The 14,055-nt window shown below is 37.9% G+C and overlaps 1 protein-coding gene across 5 annotated transcripts; it reads left to right on the top strand.

Annotated features, from left to right (window-relative positions):
• The first annotated feature begins 503 nt into the window (after positions 1-503).
• On the top strand, positions 504-13,066 carry LOC112542648 (uncharacterized). Of its 5 annotated transcripts, none has more exons than XM_088142873.1 (8): positions 504-806; positions 3,161-3,199; positions 3,803-4,099; positions 4,937-4,963; positions 6,086-6,118; positions 6,968-6,994; positions 11,192-11,283; positions 12,731-13,066. In XM_088142873.1, the coding sequence occupies exons 1-8, from the start codon at positions 755-757 to the stop codon at positions 12,734-12,736; spliced, it is 573 nt and encodes a 190-aa protein (XP_087998999.1). In that variant the 5' UTR covers positions 504-754; the 3' UTR covers positions 12,737-13,066. The 5 variants fall into 5 exon arrangements, with proteins under 5 accessions (XP_087998999.1, XP_087998997.1, XP_087999000.1 ...); XM_088142871.1 differs by lacking the exon at positions 12,731-13,066 and adding an exon at positions 11,899-11,955; XM_088142874.1 differs by lacking the exon at positions 12,731-13,066 and adding an exon at positions 7,941-8,011 and having other exon boundaries at positions 11,192-11,261.
• Positions 13,067-14,055: the final 989 nt, after the last annotated feature.

Genomic DNA, 14,055 nt, shown 5'->3' with positions numbered 1-14,055 from the left:
GCAGAACATAATTTGTAATAAGTCAGGATATGTGCAGCGTCTTTAATAGGTGGTGTACCACAGATACAGTCCTTGAAATGAACCCCATGGAATCTCCCATCTCTTACCATAGAATCTAGTTGTTCAAAATGTGCTTTACAGAAAGCTTTTCTAAGAAGTTGAGGCATATAGGTTGTATAAATAAACTGGACACAGAGCACAAAAGATAGGACAGGAATTTAGCCATTTTTTTTCTAAAGTACTTCTAAACGTTTTCACCTAACAGAAGCAGTAGGTGTTAAGATTGACAATTTTGCATGATAAAATGAAATATTGTTCCAAATGCAAATTGTGCCTTCTCATTCCAGGCTCTGCTCTGGATATTTAGATATATTTTGCATGGTATCTGTTTCAGGCTCATACAACCAGTAAAATCCTTATTTAGAGTTGTCCTCTAGGTATTAAAGACTGTTGCACAAAACTGAAAATCTTTAATATAGATTATTCTAATGTGGTCTTTAAAGGCAAAAGTCCTAGAAATATAAGACATAGAATAGGTGAATACTTTGTGATACAGGAGTATATAAGACATCTTTGTTTCTTTCTAACTGAAATGAGACTAGAGTGTTGTTTCAATCTTACATGCAAATAAGGAACGAAGAAGTGGGAACTCATGTGCAACTTCAGTGTCATGCAAAACCTGTTCATCCTGAAGCAGTAGCAGAAGATGTCTAACTTAAAAGCAGGAGAAACCTGATGACAGCTTGCAAGTGGAATGATAATGGCTACGTTTGTAATGACACACTTGCTGGGGCTCTGTCTTTTTTGTGAGTATAATTAATAGTATGTCTTTCTAAAGTTTATAGGAATGCCCAGTATAAATGAATAGGTTAATAAGTTTCTTTGTCTATTCAGTTCATGTTTGTGGGGCTTTAAAATGTAGAAATGCTGATGTCAGAAATGAAAGAGAAGTTTTTTATTGGCTGAATCCCACATTCTTCTAATATTGCTGATTTCTCTTTCCATCCTCGATGTGAGTTTCATTCAATATTCCTCCATTTACTTTTTCCTCATCTAAGCTGAAACCTAGAGAACATGGAGTGGAAAAAAGAAACATTAGTAAAATGTAGCTAAGAATCCTTCATTTTTAGCAATCAGATCTTGAGAAAAAGAGGAATTTTCAGGTTGTTTTTTTTAAAATACTTTTGATTCTTAATAGTTATGTCTAGTCTGAAGTAAATTGCTTTGAATTCAGTGAGGGTAACTCATATTTTATGGTAGATTCAGAATTGCAGAACATTTTTTTTTAATTTTAAAAGCATTTTCAAATAATGATGACTTTCTCAAGGAATACAACTAAATCCCAGGAAGAGTTTAGCATATTTTAATTCAACAGCAAAATGTATGTATGCAGATATTATTGCAATGTGGGACTAATGAATGTGTACAGAGGCCTGTCATATGTAACATTTAAAGGTGTTTTTTTTAATGTTTTAATTTTTTTTAAGTAATACAATAATAAATGAATGCTTGTTAGTGTTTCATTGATACACTAATAATCTTGATATAATTCAAGATTTGGACTTACATTATATATCAGGATACTCTAAGACATTTTAATTTTCATTGCTAGTATAGGGGATGAATGGTCTCAAAGAAGAATTTCTGAACAAACATTCAAAGAATGTGATTTCATTCATCACTGAAATTAATCAGAATGTTAGATTAATTTTCCCTTTTACACTTTTTGCATGGTACAGAAAAAAAGTGCACTTATGACTTGTGGTTTTTATGATTAGAAAAAAAATACTTAATAGAAAAAAGTGAGCTTTTCTTTTTGTCAAGAGAAAGAGATAACTTTCTAATCATACTTGTATTTGCTGTGGAGAAAATTGGAAGCTTTCTTTTTAACTTTTCTTTCTGCATCTTTTTCTTTTTCTATTTCGCTTTCTTTTCCTTTTTTTCTTTCTGTACTCAGTATTAGTTTTGGTTAGCTTTTATCTTCTTTTTAAAACTTTTAATAAAATTCATATATAACAAAGAATGTTAGAATAATTTTAAGAATATAATTGAATGGGAATAGTCTTTTTAGTATATTAATTTCACTAATGCATATGACACTACATCTTGTGTACTGGAATGAATTAATTTGGTACAATTTAGTACATTAAAAATAAATAAAAAAATATTCCAAAGATGCATATTTCACATCAAAGTCCTCTGCAGTTCATAGAACTAAGTCGTAATTTTAGGTAAAATCTTACATTTTTTTAACAAGGAGTTGTTTTCAAAAGGAAAATAGGTAACCATTTCAATTTTTTGCTGAATAAAACAAACAAAAACCCATATTATATTTAATGTTTTTCTGTTTTGTATATGTACATGCATATGTATGTAGGTATCTAGTGTGAGATTTGCCCCGTTCGACAGAGAAACTCTCGTGACACGTGTGGTTCACAAAGAAGGTTTACTCATGCGTAACGTAGTAGTCACAAGCAAAGCCAGGACTGGCTTGGTACAATTGCATCACTTGTTATATTCCCCCCTTCCCGCGCTTTTTCCCGCCTCGTGATCGCGTTGCGGCTGTGGGCTATTAGGCCCCCCAATGTCCCCCCTGATCGTTCATGATGGCAGGGTCGGTCAGAGTCCATTGTCCTTGATTGCCTGTCCCCCTCCGGCTGGGTTGGTCCCTCCCTGCTACGTGCAGACCCGCGGGTTCTGTGCTGCGTTGCGATCTTGTTTCGCTGCCCTGCGGCCCCGTTCCTTGCTTGCTCGCGCCGTTATCAGTTCATAGTTAAAAGCTTCCGCTGCGGTTTTCCTGTTTAGCTGGCCGCAGGTGGCTCGTTAATTAGCGGCGCTTTCGGTTCCTCTTTTCCCCGCTAGCTACCGCCGGTGGATTCCGCGTGGTCTGGTTGCGAGCTTCCCTGCAACCCCGTGCTTCCCTGAAGCCTCGTGCTGACCGAACCTGACATCTAGAAGGATGTAATACTGCTATTATTAGATATTTTGAGTGTATATGGCCTAAGGGCTGTAATAACCTTGATATATATTAAACCTGTGAGTTTGAATTTATGGAACACCATAAATTCTAATAAATATATTCTCATATAACCTTTTGTGAATGCTAATTATTCAAATATCAGGTTTTCCTTGCTAGTAATAGCTCTTTTCCGTTTTTAAGGCTTTCACCTTACAAGTCAAGACAGCTGTAATGCCCCAGGTGAGCTTTGCCCCATTACATTCCCTTATTATAGGAGAGGTTTTTCTTTCCCCAAAATGCATGAGCTTCATTGTTTACCACTTCACTTACCTTATGAAAGCCCATCAATCCCAGCTTCCTATTTTCCCAGAGAGAAAGGATGCTTTATGCACATAGCATTGATGCCCCACTTTCCCATTGCCAGAAGAATCCAGGAATCCATTTCTGGAGGTCCTTCCTTTAAATGAGCTACATTTCTTTCTTGATAAACCTAGTGGTAGATTGATTCATCATTTCTCCCATCCCTTGAATCTCCAGGCACTTGATATGAAAGGTTTTGAAGGATACACTAAATGTTAACTGCAAGATTGGACTGAGTTCCAATCTTACTAAGGTATAATAAAATCCATGAGTCTTGTTTCTTTTGTGCAGCTAAAGTCCCAGTGATTTCCATTGGTTTGCTTGAAATCCAAATCCATTTTATGCATTGAACCTCACCTGAATTTTGGGTCAAGCATATAGTGACTTCAGGGGATTTCTGTTAGAGCAGGGAGCAGCATAAACAAATAAAAGTTACAACAATAATATACCTAGTTAATTTAGTTTTGTTTTTAATTTCCACAGGTAATCTTACTGCACCTCAGATGTTTCTGAACAGTTCATCCAATGATGAAGGAGATATAATTTGGGTGAAATGCCTGATACCTCCAGACTCAAGGTTTTCCTGGGTAATTTTGTGTAAAGATGGAAAAGAAATGAAAATTCAGGAACAAGAGGACAGTATATTTGCATATAATTTTAATTACAAAATATCAGAAGAGGGTGCAGGGCAGATTTCCTGCATGTTCCAGTTCAGGGACACTGACAACCGGGTGAAGAATTCTGGTCTCAGTAATGCCAAGGTTTTTCTCAAAGTTTTAGGTAAGGAAAAAACTCTTTTTAAAGCAGAATTAATTTTTAAATGGGTGAATTAAAAATGCATTGGTTTTAAAGTAGTGGTTTCTCTCTTCTGTCAATGTACTGTTATCCATGGACATGACTTAAGAATCTTTATCAACTGTGTGATTGTTGACATAGTAACTGTAATGGCCATTTTATATGTGTGTATATATACAAACACACCTTGGTAGTCCTCTAGGTTATATGTGTTATTGTTGATCTTTATTTGTTTTATATTTTTATCTGCTGTTAACCACCCAGAGTCACTACAGCAAGATGGACAGCCATACAAATCAAATGAGATCAGATCAGATCAGATCAGATCAGATCAGGGACCTATATATAGAGAGGAGATGTTAGGGATGATAATGATGGCATTATTTTGAGAGATAAATTAGAGGAAGCATCAATTCCCATCTCTGAATAAAACAGAAGAATTAGAGATTGTGCCTTCCTTTGTATTTTTTAGGTGTATTTTTCTATATTTCATGTTGCCAAAGGCCACATTCTCTTTCAGGAATGAAGGAACAGCCAGATGATACTGGGTGAAGGGGGGAGGGGGGCGCTGGCATGGATGGTAGAATTGGGGTTTGTTTACTATTGTTTTCTTCAGAAAGCCACATCCTAAGAGATTTTCAATTTGTATCTATGGACACACAAAATTCTGTATAAAGCTTTGGGATTTTTGGTAAATAGAAGTGTTTAAAAAATCATAATATAAACATAATATATATGTTTAAAGGGATAAAGTCTCATTGACATATAAAGCAAAAGTAGAAGGAAATGAAAACATTTCATTAAGTTTTCTTTAAACTACAGATCATGAAGATTCATCACCCCTCCCAAGTAAGTAATTATTACATATGTTAAACTTGTTTTTAAACTGCTGGCCACCCAGCAGGGACAAAGCCAGCTGGGTGACCTTTTGCCAGTCACTTTCTCTCACCCCTAAGAAGGAGGCAATGGCTAACCACTTCTGAAAACCTTGCCAAGAAAACTGCAGGGACTTGTCTAGGCACTCTCCAAGAATCAGACATGACTGAGCGGATTAAAAACAAACAAAAAAACGTGTATTTCTTCTGATTGGATTGGTGCCCACTTTCTTGTCACCGAAAAGTATAGAAAACAAACAAGAATAATTTTATATATACATGGATCACTGAGGTGAATGGCATCAACTTTGCATAACGATGAATACCATATTTTGTAATATTTAGAGTAGATCCATTCAAATCAATCCCCATTAAATTCAAAAGACTTAAGGGTGACTCAACCTGGGTTCAAACCTATTGCTTCTAAAGGTTATTGAGTATGATTGGTCACTCCTTGTAGGATTCCTGGTGAGGGGATGTCTCTTATGTTTCTTTTACATTATGAATTAATTTTGTAATTATATGTGAAATGCCTAGAAGATACAGAATGCATTTGACTTATATTCTGCTTGTCCACAGAAAGAATAAATTTTATAAACTAACAGGAAAGACAACCAAATTTATTAAGATATTTAGCATGAAAAATAAAATGATTCTGCTCTAATTCTGAGCAACATACAAGGCCAATTGATAAGTAATTACACAGGTTTTAAACACCTGTCTACAGTGCAAAATATACAATCAATTGTGATTATATAGCACACAATAACTAGCTCACGTTCTGGAACAGGGAAAGGAATTCTTGGATATTGATATTGGATACTGACTGATTAAATGAAAAAATGAATGGCATTTATATAGTGCAACAGTTATGAAATGTTGCACAGCATACAACAAGAAATACAAAGAAAAGAAAAATAGAAATATCAACATCACACAATATTTATCACAAAGTAAAAATTCAGTATATAGCTTTGGGACTTTTGGTAAAGAGAAGCATTATAAAAATGAGTTGGATGCTTAAAAGCATAAAGTTTCATAGTCATGTAGAGCAAAATAGAAGGAAGTATAAACACTTTACTCACTTTTATTTAAGCTATAGTTGAAGAAGATTCATCACATCTCCCAAGTAAGTAATTATTACATATTTTTAAAATTGTATTTATCCTGGCTGGATTGGTGGTCATTTTCATGTCACTGAAAAGTGTAAGAAACGAACAAGAATAAATGTACATGTAGATGTCATTATCATTATCATTTTTAACTGATGAATTAAAATGGCATCTTCCTTGTAATGGACTGTGGGGAAGAGTTGCAAGATTTTGCCACTATAACTCTATAATAAAAGTAGTTTTATTACTCATGATTTTGTTCTTTGAGTATGGTCTACCTCAAAGAGCTGACATTCCTTAACTGTTAGTCCCAAGTCGAACTGAATTGCATATTTATGCCTTTCAATTTTGAACATCTGGGACACATAACTTTTTCTAGAGTAGGTATCATATCTAGCCTTTTGAGTGTAACACTGCGGAGTGTCCACCAAAAAGGGTGGACTACCCTGGACAAAAATTCAAAATTGCCCTTTTCTTGTAGCCATATTTCAGGGGTTGTATAGTTATATTTCAGGGATTCACTCAAAAAAAATAATAATCATCATTTTGTTTTCCACAGAAAGCGCTGTTTTGAGTGGTTAGCTTAGGCAATTCTGTATTTAAAGAAGGAAGGAGGGAGGAGAGAGTTGAAAGAAAAAATATTCACACCACAGTAACAAGCTGAGTGTTTTTAGGGTAGATATCTGAAGAATATGAGTTAAGGAGCAGAACCCCTGAAATTGTGATAAAGTGATCTGAAGTCCCAAGAAAAGGGAAATCCTCATATGTTGTTCAAAAATTACAGTTAAAAACGAGATAAATTCTCATTGACATATAAAGCAAAAGAGGAAGTATAAATATATTATTCATTTTTATCCAAATTACAGATCAGGAAGATTCATCAATTTCCACAGGTAAGTGATTCTTGCACATTTCAAAACATTTTTTTCAATTCATTAGAATCTTGAACTTGGCTAAGAGTTCACTGTTGTTGAAAAAATAAAATGTTTTATTTCTCATGAGATTAGATCCATACTTAGTCATATTAATAGCAGCTGTTGAAATGTAATCATTTATTTTAAGTATTTTAAAGGCTGAAGCTAACAAGGTGGGAATCATTGAACATAGAGCAGGTGTTTCTGACTCTCAAAGCCAGGAAAAGGACTTCAGAGGGTGGGAGGAAAAGACCAAGGATTTAAGCATACACACATGCCCAAACCCACATAGTACATAGAATCTCATTTTCTACAGTAAGCAGTTTTTCTGAGAATATGATTTCTTTCTCAGGTTGACAGCTTGCAGTCCATGGCTGTGTGCCTAAAGGCAACATGTTTTCCCATGTAAGCTGGCAGTCCAGAAGTGTGGTGTGTGCTGTGTTAGTTTGTTCTTTTGAAACTTTTGGAGGTTGTCTTTTTAGGGTTTTGGTTTTTTTGCTAAGTTTTATAATTAAAATGTTATCAGGGATGAATGTTTTATTTGGTTTGTTAAGCTTAAATATCTGTTTGTTACATTTACTCACCTGCAACTGTGGCATGCCAGAAGCTCTGTGCAATGGACTGGCACTGTGGAGCTACCCTTGGGGCTATTTGTGTAGTCACTGGGCTCCTGGTGGTGAGAGGGGCACAGATCGTGGTGGTGGCAGGAGGGTCAAGAAGAGACCAAGGACAGTGTGCCAGCCAGAGGCCTTTATAGAGGTAGAGGCTGGAGTCCCGGGGTTGTTGGAGTCATCCCAGAACCAGATCCAGAACGGCAGAGTTGGAGGACTAGCTGGAGCTGCGCAGGGCTGTGCTGGGCCAGCAGGCTGCACTTGGAGACACTGGAGAACCCTGTTTGAGAGCAATCCCAACATCTGGTTTTCAGCATTCACCCTCTGGACCATGTAGATGGACGCTTGGTGGACCTGGGCTCTGGCTGCTGCTTTTGAATGCCAGGTTGGTGTGTAATAAATCTACCCTCATCCAGGATCTAATTGTGTATGGGGGTGCCAATCTGGCATGAGACTTGGGTGGGCCCGGGAGGGTCCCCTCTCACAAATATTGCCACTTGGGTTTTAGGTTTAGCAACACCTGTGACCTTGGGGTAAGTGGGGTTGGGTGGGTATTGTCATCTGCGTGTCATTGAGGCTTGTTAGAGGCTCTTCCCTGCACATAACTGGATGTGAGACCCTCTGGCTTAACCTAGGCCTTCGTGAATAGTTGGGATTATTGCTGGTGTACTGCTCTCTCTACTGCCAGCATCATCCCTGCTGGAGCTGCTGGGTTCTGTTGCTGGGTTCGTGGTGGAATCCCCAAGGTGAATGGTCCTTGTGGAGTCTGGGCAGCTCAGGAATTTATGTTCTCCATGGCAACCATGGCCCTGTCCCAAATGATAGAAGTCCCTACACATTCTAGAGGTCACTGTTAGATCTGGTTTTTGGCTGAGGACAGTTGCATTGAGATCTGGTATTGGAGAATATTAGCATCAGTCCTTTGCCATGGACAGATCACTCTTTGGTTGCCCTACAACTCGCTGTGACCACTCACCTCCACAGGGAGAGAGGGCCTATTATGTGGGCCCACCCCAGACAACTGATGGACCCTGTTGGGTGCCAGAGGGAGCTTGGAGTTTTTCCCAAGGACCTGACAGGCAGTTCAGCTGAGGCCTTGGATCCAGCCTGAAATAAGCTTGTGATTGAGACCCTGGACTGGATTGTTCCTATGTGACCTCTCTCTGTGTACCAATCCCAGGGTGCTCCTTGGTTCTCCCAAGAGCTCCAGGAGATGAATTGCTAGAAGCGATGCCTAGAACACCTTTGGAGAAAGAGAAAGAGCAAACCCAACCAAACATGAAGAAGAGTCATATTTGGGCCTATATCGTGGTGACAAGTGTAGCAAACATGACTATTTCTTTGTCCTGATTGTGTCTGCCGATAGCCACCCAGTAACTCTGATCAGGGTGATCTGCTCCCTTTGGGGGGGGGGGGCTGGGCTACAGGATCTTCTCCAGGGCCATGGTGAGGAATATTCATTCTATCTGGCAGACAAAGTTGCTCAACTTTGCCTGCAGTTGGACTGTGACTGGCAAGTCCCAGTCAGTTGCTCAGCGCATAGTGTTGTGACTTTATCCGAACTGAGTTTGATTTTGTTATGCCTTTGATTAGTAAAGCTCCCCTCAATCAAACAGTGTCATATATTGGAACCTAAGCAGCATACCTTTTCCTTGCACTGCCTGCCATCTTGAACAGCATCCCCCAGAGGTTGAAAATCTCCCATGCTACAGCTCTCCTGGAAGTTGTTGGAAACATGGCTCTGTTCCTAGATCTGGAGTGTGGGTGGGTGCTGACCCTTTATTAGTTTTTGCTATTTTGGGATATGCTTGCTTGTTTCCCTGTTCTGGATAAACATAATTTTTATTGCCTGGGTTTGTTTTTCTTTGTGTGTATGGGAAGCTGCCCAGAGTCTTTTGGGAATTCGGCAGACTCCCAATCAAATACAGTGGTACCTCGGGTCACGAACAGTTCTGTTCACGAATAATTCGGTTCATGAACAGCACCATTCGCAAAATTTTGCTTCCGTTCGCAAACTCCGCATCGGATGAAAAACGGGATCCGCGGCCATTTTCCCTGCTGTGACACGTGGTCGTGGCTTCCTGTAGGGAGGGGAACTCTCCCTCCAAACAATAACCACCTCCCCACCCGCCTTCCTGTCCTCCACACCAGTCGCCTTGAGCAAGGTTAGTGTTCTCTCTCTTCGTACTGTACTGTACTGTACTGTACTTTGTTTCATATTTTTGTGGTTAAAAAAAAATACATATGGTTCAGAACGGATTAACTGTATTTACATTTAACCTTATGAGAAAATTTGATTTGGGTTGCGACCAATTCGGGTCGCGACCAGAGTCACGGAACGAATTAAGTTCATGACCTGAGGTACCACTGTATATACATGTAAATAAATAAAAATGGTGAAGCGAGAAAATATGACCCAACTTATACATAAATCCCTTAGGCACTGACCCTCTTCAATTGGTGGTTCTAGCACCCTTGTGAAGGCCATGTTTTTTTTTCTTTTTCTTTTCCTTTAAGTTAAAAACTAACACTTTTTCTGTATTTCCAAGATTGCTAAAATACATAAAATATTCATTAATGTTATCATCATGACTATTATCAATATCATCATCATCATAGTTAATTCGGTTTACATTCTACATTTATATCGAAACAGGACAATCAAGCTAATTCTAGGTTACGTTCCTAAAATAAACTGATATAAAACTATTTTGTTTTATCCACTTTCCACAGTGAATAAATTGCCAGAGGAACAAGACTGGCTATTTGAAAGTGGAGTTGTTGTTTTTTTTGCTAAAAAAGAAAACAATTTGGACTGTGTTTTTGTTTTTGTTTTTTTGGTGCTAGGGAAGGACAAATACTAGGTAGTTTTCAACCCCTAAGAGATTAATCATGAATTTTTTAGTTTGCTAGTGCTGAGGACTCTTATTCCATTATCAGCCTATCAGCCATCACTACGTTCCCAGCAGCAGTTATCCTCTCTACTCTCATGACATTCAAGGTCATCACTTTATCCTGTGCCCATCAACTCCTTCGCAGGAGCTCTCATTCCACATTTTAATCAGGCAGCTGCTGTATTTGCCAGGCAAGATAAGTTTCGGCATTGAACTTCAAGGCCGAAACCTTTATAATAATATCAAAGAATCCCCCACCTACTGCCCTTAAAGCAATGCGTTTAAGTGATGCTGCCTTTGGCGAAACAAAAACAAAACACTTCTCCAAAAGGCATGCAGAGAATGAAAAAATAATGGTTAGGAAAGTCTCATTACAACAAAGAGTATGGAAGCCACAGCTTTGAAATTTCAGTCAATGAGATATTTTTCCTTCCTCCTGTCACATTGACAGAGAACATGTTCACGCACCAAAAATTTCAGATTAATCCACTGGGCTGGGATTTTTGTATGCATAGAGTAACTAACAGCTATTTCCCCCTGCCTCAGTTTATGAATATAATAACAGGATCTATTATTCATCTTCCTACCTTCTTATCACAGGATCACAACAGCAGGCATGTTCATTTGGATCTATAAGTCTACTAATAGTTTCATTTCATTTCATCCTGTAGATCATGGCAGATTGAGTCGAATGATGAGACTTGGAATCACAATTGCTTCCATTCCTATCTTAGTTGGAATCTGTTATGGGCTGAGAAAAATGGTAATATTCCAGCTAAGTCTTGTTAAAAGTAAGAATAATCACAATAAAAATAATAATACTGAAACTGTATCTATTATTTTTCTTTGAGCAAATAGCAAATAACTATTTCAGGGTTTTCACTTTTCTTTTGCATAAATCTCCCTGCCCTCCATTTCCTGGAATTCAGATTCAGTGGACAAAATTTTTATCTGGATATCCTCCTGAAATAATGGACAGGTCTGTTTCATGCAAAGTAATCAAGCACTTAAAAATACTATCTTCCAAAACAAAACAAAACAAAACAAAATTACAATGTAATGGTGGGACAATTGCTGGATTTGAAAGCAGAGGTCACTAAATCTAGCCTGGTTTGCCACCAGTCCTGGTCAAAACAGTGTTTCAGCCTAGGATGAGAATGTTTGCCCATAAAATGCTGATAAGTTAATAGTGATCTCTGAAGGTTTTATCTCAAAGTATTTGATGCAGCCAAAGCCTTTACGAAATTTGAGCTCTCAGTCAAGAACTCATGTAGCTCAAGGGACTGGTCAGAGGCAAGAAATGATTATGTCGTTCTTGTGGTCTTTGGGACCATTTAATCCAAGGAATGACTAAACCTATATCATTATCCCTAACTAGGGTGAAGCTGAATAAAGAAACTGGGTGAGGGACAAGAGCCAGATAAAATAATAGTGGTGAGTGAAATATCAGTTTTTTTTTTTTTTTACTGAATCCATCTGCATTCAGTATCTGAATTTCAATGGAATTGAAAGCTTAAATTTGGAATTCAGTAACAATTTTGTAATTTGTAATTCATGCATGCCTCAATATCAGAGAAGGGAAAATCTGCTTATTCTCCATCCTCTATAATTTTTTATGTTTATCCATAATTCTATTCCATTCTCTTTCTGCACTGATCTGGAATTTTGCTGAGGGAAATTGTCTAAAAATCTATTTCAATATTTTTAATATGCCCTTAAAAGCATGCATTTTCTTAATGGATTATTTACAGTAAATATATTTGAATATTTGATGGTACAATGGAGGATGCAAAATTCATCATTCAGTCAAAATCATTACACTACTACAATTATTAGTGACAGTTTCGTGTACTAGCGGATCCATTTACAGCAAATTTCTGAAATCTCCCAAATTTAGCTGACCTCAAAAGTGCTCTTTTACCCACTAAATTTTAGAGTGGATGACGATGCTTCAGATGTATCAGTCTGGTCAAATGTCACAGTGTTATGACGTCCCCTGGCTACCCATGAAATTATGACCCTGGTCGGGAAAAACAGAAGACACAGTTGAGATGTAGCTGTAAATCACTATAAGAAGCCATTTTGCATCTGTGCAAGATTTCTAGTCTATGAGATGCAGCATTTCAAATGATGCCTTCACCTGTGGTTGTGTGAGATATTAAACTAATGGGATTAAATGCATATTGTAGCCCTTTCTCTCTCTTTCTCAGGCATAATAAAAGGAAGAACAACAATCAGATCAACATTCGTTTCTCTGATATGTCATCAAAGGTTTGCTGTAGAAGGCTATGAGAAATACTTTCCCATTTGTGCAAGATTCCCAGTTTTTAAATCTGGGATTTCTGATGATGTCTTCACCTTCCATATTTATCAATGTGGCATTCTGACATGTTACTCTAATATGATTAAATGCATATTGTGTGTGTGTGTATCTATCTATCTATCTATCTATCTATCTATCTATCTATCTATGATATAAAAATATAGCACAACAATCAGTTCTTCTGTATTAAACAGGTTTTTGAAGTAATAATAAAAATATAAAGATGTGCAACTTTCCTGTCTCTGATGTGTCACTGCGACTAAAGGTGGAACTGCTAAATTATTTCAAATGGATCAAATGCTCACAGTCATTCATGCCCTAGTCACCTCCCAACTGGATTACTGTAATGCGCTCTACACAGGGCTGCCCTTGAAGAGTATCCAGAAGCTTTCGCTGGGGCAGAATGCAGCGGCACATAGTATATCTCTGCTCCATGAGCTGCATTAGTTGCCTGTTTGCTTCCGGGTCCAAATCAAGATGCTGATTTTAACATTTAAAGCCCTTCATGGCATGGGGCCTGGTTATTTGAGGGACCTCCTCTTCCCAATTCTATCTGCCCGTCTCATCACATCCAGCAGAAGAGGTGTGCTGTGGGTCCCGTCTGCTGGGGAACTACACTTGGTGGGTCTTCTCTGCCCTGGAGGTGGGCCTTCTCTGCCCTGGCACCCACCTTATGGAACATTCTCCCCCCCAAACTGAGATTAGCTCCATCCTTCCTGATTTTCCAGAAGTCCCTCAAGACCTTATGTCATCAGGTCTGGGGGACCCAGCTGACCGATTAGACCTTGAGGTGGTTCCACTGCTGTGGTTAACAACTATTCTCTCTTTTTCCTTGTGACTTTTAATTTCTTTTCTTTTCTTTTCTTTTCTTTTTTTTTACTAAGGACTGTGTTTTAGTAAAACATGTATACTGTTTTATCAATTTGTTCTATGCTGCCCAGAGTCACTTTTCATGAGATGGGTGGCCATATAAATTTGATAAATAAGTAAATAAGGGAAGGAAGGAAGGAAGGAAGGAAGGAAGGAAGGAAGGAAGGAAGGAAGGAAGGAAGGAAGGAAGGAAGGAAGGAAGGGAGAAATGAATATACTATTGAAAACATTGCACCTTTTTTTACTACTATCCTTTTTTTAAAAAGAAATCTTATGATTTTTGAGAATAGAAAGTGTTGAAATATGCAGCAATAGAAGCCAATTTCCATCCTATATTTTGAA

The sequence above is a fragment of the Python bivittatus genome, unplaced genomic scaffold (genome assembly GCF_059951505.1).
Source record: "Python bivittatus isolate LINGU-HERP-01145 unplaced genomic scaffold, Pbiv_v1 ctg000440_np1212, whole genome shotgun sequence".
NCBI lineage: Eukaryota > Metazoa > Chordata > Lepidosauria > Squamata > Pythonidae > Python > Python bivittatus.
The sequence above is the reverse complement of the archived record's forward strand: the minus strand, read 5'-3'. Positions and strand labels throughout refer to the sequence as shown.

What these genes read in the sequence shown, in the direction of transcription:
- LOC112542648 (XM_088142870.1), top strand. Translation starts at nt 755, where the DNA reads ATGATAATGGCTACGTTTGTAATGACACACTTGCTGGGGCTCTGTCTT. An exon ending in AGACAGCTGTAATGCCCCAG is followed by an intron (nt 3,200 to 3,802) that starts GTGAGCTTTGCC and finishes TAATTTCCACAG; the next exon opens with GTAATCTTACTGCACCTCAG. An exon ending in AGATTCATCAATTTCCACAG is followed by an intron (nt 6,995 to 11,191) that starts GTAAGTGATTCT and finishes TTCATCCTGTAG; the next exon opens with ATCATGGCAGATTGAGTCGA.